Here is a 21,886-nt window from a genome sequence, read left to right as displayed (position 1 = left end):
ATGTTCTTCTAAAATGGATGGTGGAACGTGGAAAGAAGGAGGGAGAGTGCCCAGCCATCCCCACCCCAAGACCCCCACCGCAGCAGCAGCGGCAGCCGGAATCCCCCCAACGCCACACGGGAACCGGCAGGGAACAACCGCCACCCGGGCGACCAAGCCCGCCACCCAGGCCAGGGCCAGCAGGACCGCCGCAAGGCCCCCAGAGCCAGAGAGCAGGGAGGCACGGAGGGAGAGAGAGCGCCGCCCCAGCCCAACCAGGAGAGCAGCCCCCCCGCCGCGCCGGGAGAACCCAACGCAGGGCCCCACCGGAGAAGGACGCCCACAGCCCCAGACGAGCACCCCACCACCACCCAGGAGTTCCGGGCATCCCCCCGCCCCAACCCCAGGTACGAGCCAGGACCCCCCAAGGGAGACCCGCTCCGCACTCCAGGCAGGGGCCCGCCGCCCCCGCCCAAGAGGGGGGAACCCCGGGGAAAAAAGAGGGCCCACATGGGGTGTTGTAAATATGGCCCGACCAGGCTCGGCCACAGTTGGAAATTTGGCGGGGCCCAGCGCTCAGGAGCAAGGACCAGAACCCACCCCCCAGGGACACGAACACTCCCGGCTCAGATGTAATGTGAACCCCCCCGCCGTGCGGAGAGAGCACCGCCGGGCCCAGGAAGCCGGCACCCCGGGGACACGGCCGCCGTCGCAAAGGGGCCCGTACCCCCCACCAGGGAAGAGGCAGGGGACAGATGGTCCTAGGTCCCACCTTCCTTGCAAAATGTGTGTGCGTGTATGTGTGTTTGAGAGGGTGTGTGTGTGCATGTGTGTGTGTTTATGTTGGAATGTATATATTGAGGGGGGAGGGGTGTGTGTGCTAAGGGGGGTGCAGTTAAAATTGGCGGGTAGGGCACTGAGGGGACATCTCCTGATTACTCACAGTGACGTCGCCTCACCCTCCCCACCAAGGGACCCTAAATGTCTAAGGTGTGGTTAAAATTGGCGGGTAGGGTGCTAGGAGGACATCCGCTGCTTGCTGGCAGTGATGTCCAAGCACCCCCCCTACCAAGGGCCCTACATGTCTAAGGTGCAAATAAAACCGAAAGAGGGGGGGCCCACTCCATATTTGTTTTCTTTAGCTTCATGCGCATTAGCCAAATTTTTATTCCCTAAAACATGGTGAAAACTCCAAGTAAAAACATGATTTGGAGCATGATGTTTTCAGATAAAGTTGAATGACATTAAAAACTGCAGAAACGTTTCCTGTCCATAAAAGTTTTTGATTACCGGTATGTATTTTCAATCAAATGTACTTGGGTAAAAAATCTACACCTTCTTCTAGTCCCGGTTTACACTGCAACAAAATATAGAAGCATTGATTTTTGTCATTTTGTTGTGTTTTGTGAAATGGAAACGCTGATGATCAGCACCAAATCAGCGGTTTTAGGGTGTTCTCACCAAGTTGGGGTGAATCTCTAAATTTACTTTAAAAACTTGAATGTGGCATAAAACATTCATTTGAAGTTTTGATGAAAGAGAACTTGTGAAGAGTAAGACACCACTCAGCTGGACACAAATCATACTGAGACAAACAAGACTCAAAAGTCACGCTTTATTTATGAAGGCTCCCTGTTATTTTCTTTACAGGGTAAAGTAATAGTCCAACACTTTTTAAAGAGAGCAATATTTCAGTCTGATCCAGGACCTGTTCAAAAATACGCTTCAATTATTGCTAACCACTTTTTAATCATGACACATTGTGAAGAATCAGTAATATTTCTAATCTCTAACCACCAGGAGCATTTTTCACTAAATGCTAAAATCATCAAACAACTAATCAAATGAATGACTTTCCTTTTTAGAGGCCTTTAGAAATTAAACAGCAAAAATGCTGAGTCACACCATCGATTGCAGCAAACTTTGGCGAGAACAGCTAGCGGTGCTGCACATTTTGAGTTGATCTGAAGAGACTTCTTAGCGTGAGATCCTGTAGCAGCGGATCTGCATCCACAGCAGGATGCTGGACACTCTTCCAAAAGTTAGGAAAGGCAGTAAAGCGTTACTCTGTTGACCTTCAGCAAACAATCAGGTTTACATTCACACCTGTCCCTCCAGTTTGAAGTGCCATCTTTGTTCAAGACTATCATTCATCATGAATGTCAAAAGTTTGATGGATTACTTTGCAGTCACATGGACTTCTATGAGATACAGACTTTTTTTGTTGTGATTTATTTGGACTCCTAATTCCCTTCCTGTTTCTCCATTATCTTTAAAGACCCACTCCGATTAAATTTGTGTTTTTGTTGTTTTTAACATGTTCTTGTGGCATTTTTCTGATGAGGGAGGACATTTATCAAGATGACTAATCTTAAAATTCCATTTCTAAGTATGTCTCCATTCTAATCAATTGTGAATCAGGAGCAGACGAAAATATGGACTGTTGATCATTCCAGAGTTTAAGTTGCAGAAGCCAAAAATTGCATTAACCCTTGTGCTATCTTCGATGACCCCACCCTTGCATTGACGTGTTATTCCTACCATGACAAAGGTGGATAAAGGTGGAAAGATTTCATGTAATCCATGGACACCAGTGAGGTTCGCAAATCATTGAAGAAAAAAGGTTCAGCGCACTGTCTAGTGGGTCTAGATGACCCAACTCTCAATGTTAAAGTGCCTAGGATAGCACAAGGGTTAAAATGAAGAAAAAAACATAAATATGTTACACTGAAGTATAAGTTGTACTTTGAAGAGAAGTGAACGACCCTGGGAGTATTTCAGGCAGGCAACTCGAGCAGTGTGTTTACCTGGTTACTCCTCCCTGCGGGCGGTTCAGTGTAATCAACTCACCTGTTCAGCGTCCTGCTTAAGTTCCAGGTGCGGTCCAACCCCCATTTCTTCCATTTCCGCGAGCTCTGTTTCACCGGTTCTCCATGCTCGCTGATCTCCTTTTCTCTTTTCTCAGTGTCATGATGTCTTCCCCCCCTTCTGTTTCTCAACGGTGCTCCTTCTTTTGATATGGAGGCGTCCGTTTTCCCCGCATCTGCCCCTCCTTTTTCGGCAGCGTCGTGGCTCCCGCGTCTTTCAGTGCTGCAGCACTCGCGTCTCAGGCATGCGTCTGTGGGAGGAGCGTCCTGCAGTGCTCGGAGATGTCTGGGCCTTCCTGAAAGCTGTGATCACCGGAATCCCTATGGTGAGCATGCCATGCTGCCATCTTCCTGTGTTTTTACGTGTTGAGGCTTTTTCCCGCTCCCAGCTCTCTGGTTTTCTTCTAGACCCGGTGACGTCATGCCCCAGGACCCTGTGAATTGCAGTTCTTTTTCCTAAAAGTAATGATGTGCACCTTGTTCGACTTCTGCTATGTGGCTCTGCATCGTCCGGTTATCGTTTTGGGAATTGGGGTCTTTTCCGTGGTTATGCAGGACGCGGTCCTCGCCTGGAGGGGTTTCTCATTCTGGCTGAATTTGTTGTGGCTTTTGGCGTATTTCTCTGTTATATATATTGTTATTTAGGAGCCGGATGCGAATCTTGGCCATCATTCGATGCTGGCTTTGTTATGGCGGCTCTATGTCTTTGTTTATTTCTGTTGAAGCTGCTGTGTATATTCGATAGTTTAACCAGCGTTTTGGATTGGTCCTTCATTGGACCTGTTTCATCTGTGGATATTTTACTAGTCATTGGTCTCTTTTATGCAGCATCTGTAGCTCCTTTTCTCATTTTTAATTCGCTTGGTCCGGAAACAGCAGTCCTCGTGTCGTCACCATTGCACGCTCAGCTATCTGGTTCTGCTCCTCCCTTCCTCCCTTGGGGCCAGCTGGTGTGTGGACAGCCACCCTGCTCTGTGTGCCGTGGAGAGTCCAGCCCAAGCCTTCGGGGAACTAACATCAGCCACCCTTGTAAATGTGTCAGCTTTCTACTAGGCCCTGTCTCGCAACCTAACAGATATTTAGTTATTTTCTCTCTCTAGTTGGTTCAGGGGTTTCTGGCTGGTTTGTGGGGGCTGTGTGATGGGCTCTTTCCAGGGCCCCAATTTTCCCGTTTTAAGCCAGCCCCTAGGGGTGGCCACTCGAAAGTATTCAGGTTTGAAGCTAAATAAATTAGACCTGCCTGCGCCTTGCAGTTCATCAGCATCAGCAGCCTAATTCTTCGTGATCCTTTCTGTTTCATTTGTTTGTTCGTTTTTGGGGTTTTTTTGCTCTTCAGCTACCCTGCAATCTCCATGATTATTTCCACCGGACGCAATGCATGGCTGGGGAAGGCGGATATTGCAGATGTTCTCACTGTTCTGCCTCTCCATCCCTCCCAGTGGCATCTTTATGGCGTTAGGTGGTGCTCAAAGTATTATTTGTCCGTTTACCTTTCCGCTATCGTAAGAGTCCTCATGGTCTCAACTACATTTTTCAGAAGCCCTGTGCTAGAATTTGTATAATCCTATGGGCTCTCTTTCAGTTTGACATCTTCTTGATGATTTCTCTGTGGTCGATTTTCCTCCTTTATTCCCGGACGTTGCATCTCTATGGTCGCGACTCGTTTTTCGAACCTGGGTTTGTGCTTTATCTAAGACGTGGGGTCCTCCACCCGTCTGGATTTATTTTCGGCGACATAAATCTGGATGGTTCATTGATGCAAGCCTCTCTGCACACTATAAAAGTCCTCACATTCATGCCGCGCATCGTCTTTTCAGTCTTTGGATGTATGACATAAGGGTTTTGTCGCTGTTGGGCCACCTGAATTTTGCCATGTGCATTATTCCCCACAGTCATTCGTTCATCTTGTTTTCTCATTCTAGGTAGTTCAGTCCCGGACCTCCTTGTTTCTGTTGTTCTGGATGTTTCTCTGTTTTGCGTTTCTGGTCTTTCCTTCTCGATGCTTGGAGTGGTTTTGGTTATGACGATGACTGTTTCGAGTCTTCGGTCTCCCTCCACTTGTTTTCTGATGCTGCGCTCTCCGTTGGTTTTGCGGGAAATTTTATAAAGAGTGGTTTATGAATGTCCGGCCGCCAGAAACTTAGGATATTGAACCAAAATCCACAGCTCTAATGGTCCAGTAACGGATCATGGTGTTTTGAGACAATACAGCCATGGAGGTTATTACAAAGGTTGTTTTAAAAAGTGTGATAAATGGTTTAATGCGACGTCGGTTGACATGGCTTAGTGTTTAAATAACTTTATACTATGAGCAAATTTTATCCCTGGCCGTAGAAACAATATCGCTGACGCTCTTTAGCTTCAGTTCCAAGAGATAAATTTTGTTTCCGCAAGCCAATCCTCAGTCTGCCCTGCTTTCAAGCAGATGACACTCGACTAAAAGCATCTCCATTTAGAGACTTGTTGTACTCCGCCTCTAAATGCATAAGGTTCAGCCCAGCTAAAATATTATCAAAACCTACGATCCCTCATGGATCTCAAATTGTTCTTCCTTTGCCAGTATCCAGACACCCCTTTGCCAATTAATATTTCAGTAGTCTGTGCTTTTGTTGTCCACCCATTTGTGAACTGCTGATTTCAAGTACAAAGCATCAAATCCAGCCGAGCTGTAGTCCATTGCTACATGAGATGTCGACCTTCCTCTTCTACAAATCTCCTTGGTCCTTGGATACCCTTCAATTCGCCTGCTCCTCGATGGCCTTCTAAAGGTGCATCCCTCCGGAAATGACAAATGGTTACTTCTCTCTTACCATTGGTTCATATAAAAATTTTGGTGTTAAGATTATGAGCAGGTTCCATATTTCAGTGTCGATTTTCTGTTGGAATCTGTGCTTCTGATTGCTTTTTAAGGTGCGGTGAATACACAAATGGAACCTTCTCTCTAAACTCACTACTTGATTTTACTTTCTCAGGTTTGTCGTGTAAGAGGACATATATTCCCTTTATCTCAAGCATTCTAAAAACTGATCAGTTCTGCTAAGATATTCATATATTCATTGCCAAGACTAATACTGCTTTTGTCTTTATCTATGCATCGCTTCCTGAGCCTGCGACCCCCTACTCCCCGGTCAGCACTTCCGTTTCTGGTGGATGACGTAAAACCTTTGACAAAGTCGGCTGGGCTTCCACGTTCTCTCTGCTCGCCCTGCAGCTTCCCTGCAGGTCGTGCCCCTGCACTCCTTGAATTGGTGACGCAACGACGACTGCACTCCACGTATCTATTTCTGCACTGAAAGTTAGCAGCACAAAGGAAAATAATTTCTTTGATTTGCGTTCGTAATCCCACCCACCTCCCCGGCTTCCACCTGTGAGCTCCTTTACGGGTAGTTTAATACCCAAAGTTTTCTATGGAGATCTTTGATTTATGTATCTGAACAGAGCCTTATGCCAAACTAAAAGAAATATGGAATACATCTTCTTTACTACATGAGTTGTCTGACTGAAATGTATTTTTAAAAAAAGGTGTGAGTCGTCGTATCTATGGCAACAACTGTCGCAATCGTGACGACTCAGAGTGAATCGGACCAATCACTGTCGACTGATTTCAACATGGCGGCGCCCGTATCGAAGCAATGGTGAGGGATTTTTACCTCATTTTGCGAGAGGTAAGGCATTTTCTATGGGTGACATCACACCTCACTTCGTCCAATGTGTTTACAATCATGTATTCTCCTGAGTATAAGTCACACAGCCAACAAAACCATGCAAAAAAACGCAACCTATACTCTAGAAAGTAACAGCAATCATAATTAAAAGTCCACTTAAAACACTTAAAATAGCTCAAAAGTGTATTGGAGTGGGTCTATAATAAGGAGTCCTTATAATAAGGAGTGCCAGAGGGGAGTCTTTCTAACAAAAGTTTTGGTATTTTTGTTTAGTTCTTATGCTGATGTTTGATGAAACCAGACAGATGAGTCATACTAGCTAACAGAGAAACGTACATGCTCTTGGGAGGCCATGAGGAACATTCCAGGCCCAAACTGTGGCTCACTTTGTTCTTTTAACGTTTGCATTAATCTTGGTTTTTGTGTCACTTTTGCTCCCATAAAGTTCAGTAAAAACAGTCCAAATATAACCCTGCTAATCTGAGAAGACGGCACAAATATCACCCCATCGTTTATGCATCTGCAGACGATATATTTTTGAGTTGTCCTATTTAATATGTTCGCTTTTTATTTAAAAAAAAAAAAAAAGAAAGAAAAGACTGTTGCTTTGTGTTTTGATTCTGACCTGAATGTGGGTTCTGGCTTCATACAACTGGCTAATTGGCCTGTTATGAGCACATGCTGTGTAGTTTATGAGCGCACAAGTTGTGGCTCCTGTCTGGCTTCACGTATGACTTTGTTGGAGGAGATGTTCTCCTCCTGTGGGCCGACACTGCCCGCTGCCCGCCCCAATTCAGCTCCATTAAGAGGCCAACAGGCTATTAACCCCGACGTCAATACTTCACAGGTTCAGCCGTGCTTACAGACCCATTTCAGCAGCAGTCACAAACACCATCCTTATTATAGTATCTGGGGGCCCAAGCAGGCTGACCGGGTCAAACCCGTAACAAAAGAGTTCTAAAGTCAGCATTGACCCAGGTAGGAAAGGGCAGAGACTCAGAGGAAATGGGGTTGAGAGGAAACGAGAAACTAATGAACTGTTGCTGCATGTTTTATTTCAGGAGTTTGATTCTTCCTGAGTGGCTGGAAATCATATTTTCATTTCAGAACAAAAGCGTTTATAGGCTGCTGGGGTTATGCATCTAAATGGATGATAAAGTGCAGCGACTGAATCGCACTGTGCCACATCAGCTCACCCCAATAACAATCTTGTGCCCCTTCGAGGAGTTTTATTCATAAGCACAAAGCTTCATCAACATTATCCAAGGAAGTGTTTAAAAGGATAAAACTGATTTTTTTGACTTTGTCTCGCATCATGAATACAATTACAAATGGATTTTTTTAAATTCACTGAGTTACAAATACTAAATAAGTAAAAATAAAATGTCTTAAAAATTATTTTACTTGAGCCTTTGTGGAAGTACAAAATAATTTTTCAGACAAGAAAGATGGGAAATTATGAAATAGAGAATGCAGTCACATCAACACAGCCCCATTTTAAAACCTAACAAAAAGCCCAATTTTAAAAAGCAGATGATTACTCCAGCCCGTGTGCTCATGAGCGCATGTGCACGCAAAAACGCCCACATGCTAAGTTGTTTGAGATTCACTGAGAAATCTCCCCCCGGGGGTGGGAAGCATAACTGACACGGAGTGTAAGAAATTAATAACAGCCCGCTTTAATAAATGTCATGGAAGGAAACAGTGAAGTCACCTCCCTCTTCCCTCTGGCAGGCTCGGGGTGTTTACCCAGCACCCTCAGGTGCTGAGGCTGAGCCGTCGCTAAGCAACCGCGCCATGCCGTTGATGCTCTGCCTTCGGCGCTCAAGTGGGAGCTTATGCGGGCTTAACTTGGAAAGAGCAGCAGGGTTGAAGGGGGATTATCAGGAAAAATATTGGATTGGGCAGAGACATGGGAGGACGAGGCCTTACCTGTACTGGCACCAACCAGCACAAGACCCAGACAGGAGAACTGGAGCAGAATAAGTTCTCACAAAGTTTGTCTTCCCTCTGCAGTTATTCAATTATTGCTAAGACTTTTGTTCTTTGTTTTTTTCCGTAAAATAGATTATGTGGTATTCCATGTGGTGATCAAAGGAAAATCTAATCTAATCGGAGCTTTATGAGTAGAAGAAGATGCATTTGGAGTAATAGCAAAAATATATATATACAGAAGCAGGAAAAAAATAGATATATTGCCCCCTAGTGGCTCACAGATGAACTTCCATTGGAGTTTGGCTCCTCTCCAGTGATGGATCTAACACTGTTCCTCTTTAGCTGGTCCAGATATGAAATCTGCTTCCAATCAGAAGCAGAATGGACTAATCATCCAGCCTAGGGGTTAAAGAGAATATTAACAACTGATGTGACAGCTGTTGCCAGTGCAAACGCGGCCTGATAATGGGGACAGACTGAAACAAGACAGCCCCCACAAACGGGGGGGGTGGTTGCAGACTGTGTGTTATTTCATTTGAGCTGCAGAGCTGAGTGATGTGCAGAGAGGAGCTGTGCTCCACAGACGCCTGGGGAGACCCAAGGGACGGCCGGCGTGTTCGACATGCAACTTTACAGATGCTGCAGGATTAGGTGGAATTATCAGTAAACAGGCAGAATAACAGGCGTTGAGCGGCTGTGTGCACAAAGCTTCACTCATAATCCTCTCACAAATGGATCCCACCCCCAGATGGCGCGATGCTGCCCTCTAGTGGACAAAAGGCAATAGAGCTCGTGGAAAAATCTTCATTTATTCAAACTTTTTCAATAGAGAAAATCTAATTATCTTAATGCAGAATTCTTCTATTCAATTCTATACAAAACTGTGTAAAACTTTAGGTGGAACATTTACAAATGTACAGGAAATTCCAGTCTCTTAAAGCAGACGGTAAAAACCTAAAGGGCTGTCCAATAGCGCACCGAAGCAGGTAAAGAAATAATTGCAGGACATTGTCAGTTATCATTAAAATATTTATGCTGAGAAACTTCTACAAAAATAGATTTTCATATAGATGCAAGTTAGGTATAGCAACACATTTCAGGAACCTTCAAAACCTCCTGTTTAGAAACCTGGACATGTAAAACTACTGTAAAACGTTCTGCTCTCACCTGATGCTTTCAGCTGCGTCACAGCCTTAATATGCAGGAAAATACACAGTTTGTGTTGAATTTATAAAAACGACAAGCAACAGCTGAAGTGGCAATAAATAAATAGCTAGTCATTAATTTAAGTTTGCATTTTTGTCAATAAATAGTATGAGCAAAATCAAGTGAAGTTCTAGAGATGGTAGAGAATGAGCTCGATGACTTACAGCAGAGGGTTTTTTTTTTTTTTTGCTCACTGACGGCTGTATGGCTTCATCAACGTTAGGAAGGCAGCTCCGTAGGTTACACAGTTTGCAGAAATCATTATTTCAACATTTAAGGAAAATCACTGGGGGCTCAAATAAAATAAATCGCTTTCAAAACTTTTTGTGCATAAAAAGGTTCAGAAAATAAACTTTTGTTCACACACAAAGAGAGAAAAACCCTTTCTAAAGAATCACAATCCATTCATTCTTTAGAAAGCAAATTTTAAAGGGGTGTTAGTCAAGGTCCACTCTGAGAGGAAATGGGCTTTATTTGAGGAGGGGGGGGTCTTCAATCATGGCTGAAGGTAGGTCAGATTTAACTGAAGGATCTTTAAATGAAGCAAAGCAATTTTTTTCCTTTCCTCTTCACTTCTGAGTGAGTCTGTCTGCAGTGGGATGGCTGGTCTCTCCATACCCCCCCCCCCCCCCCCCCCGACATCAAGCCTATTTTAGAAAGCCCTTGTAGAGAAAATGGGAGCGACTGGTAAACCTCTCGTCTTCCAAACAGAAGAGCAGGTCCCTGAGATTGACGCGTGTGATGCGCTGCCGCGTGGGTCTGGAGCTTGATGATCCAGCCCCGCCCATCAGGGAGGAGCCTGTTCCGGATCCCTGCGGGGCAAGAAGCAAAACGGGAAGATATTTTAAATGTGGAGCAGCTGGCGATGTGGGGACGCTCAAAGTTTTTCTCACATCTTTTCACTTGTTGATTATTTCTACAGAAGAGCATGAAATACATACAGACCCACTGCAATGAAAATCCTGTTTTTAACATGTTCTTGTAGCATTTTGTGTAGTATTTCCTGATCCAAATTCTGGTGAATCAGTTGGACTTTTCCTCCTGCTCAGCTGCACAGTCAAATATTCTCAACAAAAAGTGAGCTGAAACACATTTAAATGCTTTAAAGACCAACTCTGCCGTTCCTTCAGTCTTTGAATGAAGGTTTTGAAGAAAGCTTTCTAACATGCATGTCAGCACACTGTCATCCTGCAGCAGTTCAGCGGACCTGATGCTCTCTGTTGCAGGGTTCGTCATGCCCAGACTCCCCTCTGACTGCAGAACAGAAGTGGGGTTTGTTACGCTGCACTTTTACACTCCTTGAGATGCTTTTGAGCAGCTGCTCTGCTCCTTGTTTCTGGAGCTTCTTCCTCATGGATCTGCTGCCCAGGCTAATGCCTCGAACCTGGGAATCTTAAGGTATACAATGAGTAAAACTTATCAGTTTTGTGCTTGAGCTGCTGCTGCTGTCCCTAAAGCTTCCACTGTGCAGAAACGATGACATTTCATAAACTGCTTTTCCCCAAGGTGATTTCCAACTGCAGGAACACGATGGAGTCACTCAGCTCCTCAGAAGGAGCCGATATGTTTTCACAGATCTGTGTAGATGGAGACAGCAAGCCTACAAACTAGACGGGAACAACTCTGAACATGAATTCAGACACTCTCAGTTGGAATAACTGTCATCATAACAAACCATTATACAGGCAGATGGCCCCATAAAAGGGAATTGCAGAAAGACAAGTTGTTTTCAGAGTTACCTCGGCTGAGGCGGAGGAGGATGGAGAGTCCAGGTTCTTCCTCTTCTTCCTGGGGCCGATGGCTGCCAGAGCCGTGAGGTTGGCCTCCCTCTGCCTCATCTGAGCCAGCTCCTGCTGCTGCATCTGAACATCACGCATGGAAACAAAGTGAGGAAGAGTGAAGAAACCGGGGCTGCAGACGGGGCTCTGCGTCTCCCCGTACCTCCTTTGCCTTTTGCTTCAGACGCAGCTGCTCAGGATCCTCCTGCCGAGCTCGAGACTGAAATGTCAAAAGAAAAACAACTTTAATTGCACAAATGAGAACTCTTTATATTATATATTCATGTGGAAAAACATTTATTTAAGAAAAGAACAGTGGTTACTCATTTTTCCGTGGTATATGATCATAAAAATAACCAGCGATAGGTGAAATTGAAGATTTGAGAGGTTTTAAATCTGCTGAACCCCCCTATAAACTTTCCTCAGATTTGAACATTTTCACACTTTTCTCTTTTGTTTAAACTCTCAAAGTTCAAACCTTCATAGAAAAATAAGTCTAGAATTGTAAAATAAAAACAAAGATCTGATCAAAGATTTGTAGATTTGGCGAGCTAAATGCATTCTGTACAAGACAAGAGATTGACAAAGTCAATGGCCAATCAGAACACAGAACACAAAAAAGGCAAGACTGCACTGAAAAAACATCCCACAAAACAGTGAGACCACAAAATGTGAACCGGGACAGAGAGACAGGCCATTGTACTACAATAACACCCTACTGCCTTAACTACATATTCTTCAGTATTTACATTGAAAGATGTGCTTCTAAATTTTGAGATATTTGTCTATTATGATTGGATTGGATGAACCCATTAGAAATATTGTTAACTGCCTGATTCACAAGGATTTGAATGAAAAAAATACTCAGAAATGCCATTTTAAGCAAGTGAAGCTTTTATACCAAAAAATGTATTGATTTCAAATGAGAAAAAAAAACAACTCCACAAATAACCCTTTAACACGACCTACTCCACAGATGTCTGCATCTTTGGACGGCGTACCTTAGCGGCCTTTAAGAGGATCTCCCTCTCCTGCTCTTCTTTTCGCTGCTTCTCCAACTGATCCAGCTGCTCGAAGAACTTCAGCTGCGCTCGAACGTCGCTGCTCTGCTCGTAGTTCTCACTCTCCTGGTAACAAAACACAATGAGTTCAGTCAGGAAAAGAACGGAAGCACTACTCCATGCAAACAAACGTTGAAGCTAAAATGATCAGGAGTCTGACTTTAGGACAGGGGGTCTTTTCTAAGAGGAATCTAGCTTGTAACCTCCCAACCTCCCAAGTCAAAATCGTCCTCCAGACAAACCTTTAAATTGATGTTTTTCTGCTGAGCCACAAAAGAAACTTTTTCCAGCAGGTTCTGAAGTCGCTGCTGAGTAGCATGGGAGATGAAGGTCACTACATCTGTGCCCAGGTCTGTGACTCCGTGCCTCTTACCTGAAGCAGAAGCACAGACATAAATCACTGCTACCAGAGGCTGCTGAGCAGATGGATGTTTGAGGTCATCAGCGACTCACTGATCTCCAACATTCTCCTTTGCAGCACAGCGCAGGACAGGAAAGCTTCATCCTTGCAGGAATGCGTCACTGCACCAACTAGCCCAGAGTTGGTGGCTAAGATATTAGCGCTTTCCTCTGAGAGGTTTACTCCAGCCATGGAAGCCACGTCGTTGATGTCGTCATCATCTCTGTCATCGGAGACATACTTTAAATACAGAGCTAACACTTGGAGACGCTTCATGTTTACATCAACCTCTCTGACACAGAGACTTTGCTATAGACAACGCATCTCATTTCAGCAACTAGGATACTGCTTTATTTGCAGGAAACAACAGTAAAGCCTACTTGAAAGTGCCCCCCGCCTCCTTCAGCTTGTTCCTCTGAGCCGGGGTCAAGGCTGCAGCGAAGACTTGTTTAGAGACAAGAGCCCCATCTGGTCTCAAGGGAACTGCAAGACAAAAAGGAAACTCACGCTGAAGTACAACTTGAACTGAAAGCCCAACGTTGCTGCGCGGTGGAAGCCTGAACCTGCACAGGCAGATGCTGCTGGCTGGCCTCACACCTCACCTGGCTGCAGTTCCTTCAGCTGGACCTGATGCTGTCCCACAATGATGCGAGCAGGAACCTGATTCCTCACCGCCATCATTGGGGTGGACGCCGTGGCTAGCTGAGGCCTCAGCACCGTTCTCTGCTGCGACTGGACAAGCTGAAAAGGAAGGTTAGTCACCATCAGACAGTTTCCAGCTGGAGAGATTCTCTACTTTATTCTGAACATTTTAGGAATAAAAGCAGATATTTAAAACAAAATTCCTTTTTTTTCCTGAAATGTATCATTTCTGTTTGTCCTTCAATAAGACAGATGTGTGAAAGGAAAACTAAAAACTATGTGGTCTCTTGCAGGACCATCAAAGTGAATGTGAATCAGTCTGCTTGAACACTGTCACTTCTGTCGCTCCATCCTTATGTACATAAGGCTTAGCATCCACATCCAGCTGCTGTGGCCAAGTGGAGGCGTGTCCAACCCGACACCGAGTTTGATGCCTCCTTGCTTGGCATTTAAATAATCAAATGACAAAGATCAGAAAGAAAAATGTAACAGTCAGCTGCAAATGTAACACTATTCCCCTGTTAGTTTTCCACAACACTAATAGGGAATATTTAATGTCATCTTTATTTAGCATTTCTGTGTGACATAAATTCATTTGTCCTCAATAAGAATAACCCCAGCTACTAAAATTGCAATTTCAATGATACAGCTTGGAATAAACAAAAACAAAATGAATGCGTTTATGTTTTTCAATCATTTCTTTTATTTGTGAAGTTGAAATGTAACGAAAACCAAATCATTGTGATTTATAATGCTATAAATATATTTTCCGGACTGCGTTTTGTTTTTCTGGGAATTACTAAACATATTTTGACATGAAGTCTGTGCTGCTTCATTTCAAAATGACCTCCAGCTGCACCCTGAGCACCCGAGCGAGCAGCAGGAATATTCATCATCTCAATATTGATGAATATCAGCGTGATGAGTTCTTTAGTTAAACTTAGTGCCTGACTTTGAATTTTTTGCAGGACACAAGACTCCTTCTTGCAGCTTCCTAAATTGTCTCCAACAGCAAAAACGTCTGACTTGCAGATGACATCAGGATGAATTTGGAGTCTTTAATGAGATGCCATCTTTTCCACACAGCTGTCTAACAGAGGTTTCAGATAGAGGAGGGACAGGTCTGTGTTACCAGCGGGGTGGGGTGTCCTGGTTTGTTAGTGGCTGGTTGAAGCTGGGGTTTGATGGCTGGAGCAGCCAGGCGTGGGGCTGGGCTCCCCTGAACCACAGTGCTGGAGGAAGAGGAGGACACTGGACCTGAGGCTGCCTGTGGATGCTGACTCTGCTGGATGAAAGCCGCCGAGTCTGGGGTGAGCTGCCTTAAGGCTGGGAGGCTTCTCTGCAATTTCAATCAGTTAGACAAGTTTGGGTTAACGTTCAAAAATATCCATGGCCTTATGTACAAGTAGATTTCTTTTCTTATTGGATAGAACAGTTTTTTTTTAACCTTGAGGAAAGGCACGAGGTACGGTTGGGGTGAGGAGTTGAGCTCTTTGTACAATCTGCTTGTGAACTCTTCAGCTTCCACCTTGCCCTCCTGATAAACCACAAAGAGTTTAGGCGACCACATTGAATCAGCTGATTCTGACGTTAAGAGAACAACTTTGCACCGATATGCATTGCAGAGATGCGCTAATCGACAGACCGTAGAGCTAAAAACCCAGGTTAACGGGTAAAAAAAGAAATCATAATAATGTGGTTTCCATTTGTCGGGCTCACTCACCAGAAGTTCTTTGATCAGCTCTCTCACGCTGGCTGCAGTCTCTGATGACTGTTTCCCACTGGAGGCCAGCTTGATGAGTGTTGCCAGGAAGTTTTTGCATTTCTTTACGTTCTCCAAAGTTTCCTATCGACCAAAGACAAATCATCAGCATGACCCGTAAGGTAAACAACTGCGTAAAAACATTGTTTCTGCTTACTTTGCTCACTGTTACTGTGGTAATGGTGTTCCCAACTGGTTGGCTGAGAGTCCTCTGGGCCATAGGAGTGGCCCCGACTGAGCTCTAGGGGAGAAAAATGATGTCAGCATCAGCGCATGTTCAGATAGTTGTATCAATCCGAGCTCAAATACAAATACAGAGTGTACAAGTTAAGGATAAAACCATTTCTAAATTCATTTTTATGTAGATGTGTTTCCCTTTACATACTGCTTCACATACTTCCACCTACTTGATAGTTGATTCCTCAAACTCAAATGGATTTCTACTCTTTTTGGCACCAATTTGACCAAAATGATGAAACATCCTTCTGAAGTTAGGAAAGCATTTTACTCTGCACATCACTATAAAAACAATGTAGCTGTTTATCTGATGGTGCAGCCTGAAACACCGCACAGCAGCCAGGAATGAAGCATCCATGACATATCAAGATATTTATACTGCTTTCTCACTGCTGTTATATTACTTTTATTATTGTCTCTTTATTCTTATGATTCCAGACACTATTCCAGCCTTGAGGTTATAGCCGCCTTTCATTTTAATCATGCTCCTTGTATGATGATTACAAAGCATTCTATTCTATTCTAAATGCCCAACAGTGACCCGAAAACCACCTTGAATAAAACTATCCTAACTTATTGTCCTTGTTGCCCATAATCCCTGGTAGACAGTTGCAGTTTTAGCAAATGTGGAAACTTTTTTATGCAAACATATAAACAGGTCAACACTGTGGATGAGTTATAATATATGGATTACTCATTTAAACACAACATAAACTAGTTCCTACAGGATGTGGTGAAAGTTGGGTTGCATTAAATTAAACCAACTGTCACACATTTTTCTCAACACAGCAACTTTTTTTAATCATTGCACCTTTGTTGCAACCTTTGGATGACTTCCACCAGTCAAACTGTCCTCGCCAATTGAGTTTAGAACTCAGACCTTACATCAGTTGAACCAGTAAAATGTTTTTTTCTTTCTTTGTTTTGTTTTCTTTAAATTGTCTATTTTTGAATTGAGCATTAAAAACTCAATGTGACAACGTTTATTCAGCTTTTCAACAAAAACATATTGTTGCTCTTTATTGACACATCCCTACAATAGAATTGGTCAAGTTCTACAGCTGTTCTTGCTTGACCAGGAAAAAAAAGAAACAAATTTAAAACTAATCATTGTTTATTATGAAATCTCATCAATGCTGTGCCTTTCTTGTGGGTTTACACAAAATTACATAAAAACTGGTTGGGGGGAGGGGGGTCCCAATTCATAGTCAAGTTTGGTTAATTTCGACTTATCCGATTGACTGACCTAAAATCAATCCAGAACATCTTTAGCCAAAACTTCAACAAGTGTGACATGCTTGGGTAATGAACAGTGTACGGTAGGTAAAGTTTTCCAGATTTCATGTACAAGTGTAAATTAAATATGTTTTACAAACAAACAAGTAAACCAGAATTAATGGCAAATCCATCTACATTTTAGTTTCCTTAGGTTAAGCCCACTGTTGTTTTCCACATCTAAATAATCCAAAGGGGACCTTATTACAACATTCTAACACCTTGTATGATTTCGCCTTAAGTCAAAGTGTTTGTAACATTGGACTGGAATGATGGCTTGATCATTTTTTGCTGCCATCACATGGGTGTTGATCACCGTGATGCACTTGGTCGTTTTTACGTGATATTAAAGTAAACCTACCGTACCTAAATCCAAATGTTTTTTTTTCATATTGTAAATCTTTTTATTTCTTTGTTTTTGTTTATGTGTCAAATGTTTCCTCTAAATCCAGGTCTTTAAAAGGAAACAAAAAAGATATTGATTTAATCTGATATGCATTCCTTTGAATGGATTTTATGATGGATCCATGTGTGTGTATATTTACGCTGTAGAGGCAAATACATGACAGAAATATTCAAAGGTTTAACAATATTTTTGGTAATGCAGCTTAAATCCTCTGACCTGCAGGATGGGAGGCCTGTGAAGAGTGGTAGAAGCAGTGAGTGGCGTTGGGGCTGGACAGCTTTGTCGGCTGATGGCGCTCGGAGACACCTGCCTACTGATGATTGTGTTTCCGAGAGGCTGAGACGTGGACAAAGCCAAAGGTTATGCAGATCAGATGCAGAACAGACATTTGTTTCTAACAAAAGGGGTGTAACTAGGGCTGCACGATATGAGGAAAACTCGCGATATGCGATATTGGTAATTAATATTGCGATAACGATATAAATTGCGGTATATAAACAAATAGCAAAAAAAACAAAAACATCATTTCCATTTCACTGCAACAGTTTAAAAATTATACTCCAAATGACCCTTGTCGACGTAGGAGGCAAACATCAAACATAAAAGGGCTCATCTGATTGATCAAAAACGTAAACGGGTCCTTCTGATTGGTTAAATGCATAAAGGGATTTATTTCAATTGTGCAATATTTCAAGATGCCATGAGTTTGTTTTAACACATTTAAGGTAATAATTTATTGTGATTTTTGCCGTCTATTGCGGTATGCATATTGCACAGCTTGATTTCGCGATAACGATAAATTTGCGGTATATTGGGCAGGCCTAGGTGTAACGATTCATCCATTCATATACTTTGTGGTTGATGATCCGATTCATCGTCAATTTTGGTCATTTTGAACGATCAGATTCGTTGACCTAAAATCGATCCAGAACATCTTTAGCCAAAAATTCCACCAGTGTGTCTATAGATAAATACCTGGTACTGAACAGAGCAGGTAAGGTTTTCCATATTCCTTATATTTCTTGCAAGATAATCAAATAAATCAAATATATATACAAACAAACAAACAAGTAGTGTAATGATTAACAAGAATTAATGGCAAATCCATAATTTTTAGTTTCCTAAAGTTCAGCCAACTGTTGCTTTTCCACATCAAAATAATATGAAGGGGAAATTATTAAAACATTCTACCCCCCAGTCTGGTCACATACATGTCTTTCAAGTGTTTCCACACATTGGACTGGAATGATGGAGTGATCATTATTTGCTGCCGTCACATGTGTTGTTTTTTTGTGATGCACTTTGACGGTTTTACGTGATATTAAAATAAACCTACTGTACCTCAATCCAAATGGTATCTTCCATATTGATACAATCGGTTTATTTCTTTTTGAAACAATTGTATGATGGTATTGGTCAATTCGATTAACAACTTGCCTCAGACAGATTGATCTGGTTGAAATGTAGGAATAAAAATCGATTCATCGATTAAGTCAGATAATCACTACGCCCCTAATATACAATACATACAACAGAAGGATGTAGAATTAAACTGGACCCCACTCTGCTGCTTTCTATGAAAAGATCATATTTTTGCACTCAACAGGTGTTTTCATGAGTTGTATGGAGGCTGATTGTTTAAAAGGTGGAACACTTTTATTATCAGTTAGTATCATAAACCAAGAGCTCACCTGGCCCAGAGGCATATTAGTTGGTGTAGATGGCCGAGGGGCCATGCCCCCCTGGACCTGGGCTTGCATTTGAGCAAGGGCCTGCTGAGGAATCATCAGCAGCTGTCCACTCTCACTGCGCACAAGCACCATTCCTGGAGAACATTTTTTTTAAAACCCATTAGTAATGGGATTTTGCACATCCAACTTCAAAAAATAAATATTTTTGATTTTTCTGAAAAATTGCTGTATTCTTATCTGCGGGTAAGAGCATAGAACGTGTTTCTGTTTGCTTTAAGTTGACTCACCAGGGGGAAGCTGAATGTTGTGAACACTGGGCTGTCCCGTGGAGGTCTGAGGGAGTCTAGGAGCCAACATCTGAGGGTTCGGAGCCCGGAGCCCCCCAGCTGCCATTGAGGGGGGCTGCGGGGCGCTCAGGACGGGCTGCGGGGATGACTGTAGTAGGGTTGTGGGGGGCTCTGCTTTGATAATGTGTGGAGCTGCATTGTTTGTTTGGACGCCAACAGCTGCCTGGTCTGTTGTGCTGCCGGCAGCAGCAGCGGAGTTTGCAGAATTGTTCCCATTCAGAGTCACAGAGGATCCCGGGGTTTGCATAGGCTGCCGGATGAGTGTCACTGTGTGTCCCGGAGCCTGACTCACAGCTTGAGCCGCGGCAGCAACACCATCACCATCCGAGTTCAGGAGCGGAGCCTGAATCACGCCGCCCGACGAGGGGGGCATGGTCAGCAGCCCCTTCGACAGCACTGCCCCGCCGCTGCCCGCCGCCGGGGTCCCGGGAGCACTTGTCGCCGTCCTCTCGACAGCAGCAGCGCTTCCTGAATTGTGATTGTTCATAGTTTGGCTCCCATTGAAAGTCTGCGCCGAGTTTGAGCCGACTTTCCCCGAGTGGTTCGGGAGCGACGTTACACGGTCACCGGCATCGGGCGTTTCGCCCGGCTCGTGTCCCGCGCTGGAGTCGGTGCTGGCCATCGATGAACCACGGGGAGCTCGTCATGTGGAGACCTCCCCGCACTTCAACTTGTTCAAACAAGGAGCACCAACGCTCGAGTGTGATGGGGAAAGTCTGTGGCACATCTACTACTCCTTGCAGTTTGCTCCGCTGCGTTCTTCTTGTCGTGTGTAAGCCGAGAGATCAATGAGAAAGCGACGTACGCCGTACCTGCTGCTTTGCTAAGCAATCGTCTTGACCAACAAGTCCCAGCTGGACATTAGCTCGCGACTCCCTTAGTCCCGGAACTATTGCAATGTAGTTACCGACTGCCTCGTTTATTACCCAAACTGTTATTGTGACACATGAACGACAACCGTGAGTCTACAGACCGTGAAAGATGACAAACTACCGCTTTATTCACCCCTGACTGTAAAAAGAGTTCTTCCAGCGGGCCGGGGCCAACCGCCATCTTCACACTCTTGCAAGCTTGTGAAAAGTGAGGTGCTTACCAACTGACGTGCGCCTGCGCACAACAGCCAACCGGGTAGTTTCGGGCGCTCTGATTGGCTGCTCAGCACGGTAAAAGGCGGTACCAATGGCTTCAGCTGTCATTCCAAGGGATCTACGAGGGAGTACAACATCGTACCGAGGCTATCCGGTTTTCACCGAATGTTTTTATCAGACTCCGTCGTGGTTATATTTATTCGAAGTATTTCTCTTTGGAATTTTATTCCACGCCTTTTTGTTGAGCAAAAATGGGGTTTGCAACAAGTTTAACGACTTAAATTTTTAAAATGTTCTAACCCGAGGCGCTGAGCAAGATGGCTGCAGCTGACTGAAGTGAGTGGTTTCAGCGGCGCCCCGCCCTCACAGAGGAAAGACTGCTCCACCAGTCAGTATGGCTTAACTACGAGTGTAATGCCATTTTTTTAAATACGAAATGGGACGCTTTTTTTAAAACATTTGGAAATAAAAATCAGCTTTTGGCGTTATTAAAGTCCCGGTCAGCTATATTTTTTTATCTGCTGTAATATCGTTCCTTGTGATCTTTTTATTATGTTTAATTAAAAATAACACAAAATAACCTGAGTTGATTTTTCTCCAGAACAGCAGGAATTCGTCAGAAATTCCCCTGATATGGGTGGGACTGTTGGCACGAACGAGAGCCTCCACTGATATCCCATCATCCCTTTGTTTATATTCACCTGCCAAACTTACAGCCCCTGACCATTCGGTGCTGGAGTTATCCGGGTATACAGTTTTGAACCAGATGCCAGCTCGGATGAGGAAAATAAAGACGAACATGGATCTGTCCGTCTGCAATTGCAGCAGTTAGCTTGTGGTCTGCTTTTTCATTTGCCATTTTTTCATCTGATACATCCCAATAACTGAATAAAGAAATACTCAGAAAAGTATCTTTACTTCATAATTTTCTTTATCATGAGAACAATTCTAAAAGAAAACATTATGAAAACACAATTTTCACTAGAGTGGGTCTTTAACATTTCAATTTATTCCCCAAGTTGCCTTTTTTATGATTTATTTCAAGCAATCAAAGCAAGGCTAATACACAAAACAATACAATCAGCAGTTATGCATTCATTCAAAGGCGTATCAACTTAGGATAATTAATAAATACAGCTTTGCAGCGTCATATGTTTTTGTGGTAATTTTGGGGGTTTAACTATTAATCCAATGCAAAGGTGTGGAGTTCTATGTTGCAGTTATGTTCTTGTGTTTTTATGATGTTGCAAAAAAGTCCCAATTAAAAGATAAATTATACGAAATTTCCAAATCAAATAATAAGTTAAAAAACAATCATTAAAGTGGTACATTTATAAAGAAAAATGGCAGTTTGCCATAAAATGGTGTAACTTTTAATGCATTTATATTGCTCTCATCTTTATACCATAAAACAGCCATATCCAAAGCACGACCGGGCTCAGAAAATCAATAATATGTGGCCCTGCAGTGGTTTTTAAGAACTATGCTTACTTGACCGTCAGAGCCTCTTAAGGGCCAAACAAGAATAACTGATTTATTTGTATCTG

The 21,886-nt window shown here is 43.4% G+C and overlaps 1 protein-coding gene across 2 annotated transcripts; it reads right to left on the bottom strand.

Moving 5' to 3' along the window:
* Positions 1 to 9,238: 9,238 nt before the first annotated feature.
* On the bottom strand, positions 9,239 to 20,366 carry taf4a (TAF4A RNA polymerase II, TATA box binding protein (TBP)-associated factor). 2 transcript variants are annotated; one of them, XM_011475366.4, is made up of 15 exons: positions 19,192 to 20,366; positions 18,905 to 19,038; positions 17,430 to 17,549; positions 15,453 to 15,536; positions 15,257 to 15,379; positions 14,981 to 15,070; positions 14,666 to 14,872; positions 13,494 to 13,632; positions 13,272 to 13,374; positions 12,945 to 13,114; positions 12,734 to 12,864; positions 12,432 to 12,557; positions 11,594 to 11,650; positions 11,392 to 11,514; positions 9,239 to 10,464 (listed from the first exon to the last, which is right to left on the bottom strand). In XM_011475366.4, the coding sequence occupies exons 1-15, from the start codon at positions 19,871 to 19,873 to the stop codon at positions 10,300 to 10,302; spliced, it is 2,454 nt and encodes an 817-aa protein (XP_011473668.1). In that variant the 5' UTR covers positions 19,874 to 20,366; the 3' UTR covers positions 9,239 to 10,299. The 2 variants fall into 2 exon arrangements, with proteins under 2 accessions (XP_011473668.1, XP_078803681.1); XM_078947555.1 differs by having other exon boundaries at positions 9,455 to 11,229.
* Positions 20,367 to 21,886: the final 1,520 nt, after the last annotated feature.

The sequence above is a fragment of the Oryzias latipes genome, chromosome 5 (genome assembly GCF_053564925.1).
Source record: "Oryzias latipes strain Hd-rR chromosome 5, Olatipes_Hd-rR_3.1".
Taxonomy (NCBI): Eukaryota; Metazoa; Chordata; class Actinopteri; order Beloniformes; family Adrianichthyidae; genus Oryzias; species Oryzias latipes.
The sequence above is the reverse complement of the archived record's forward strand: the minus strand, read 5'-3'. Positions and strand labels throughout refer to the sequence as shown.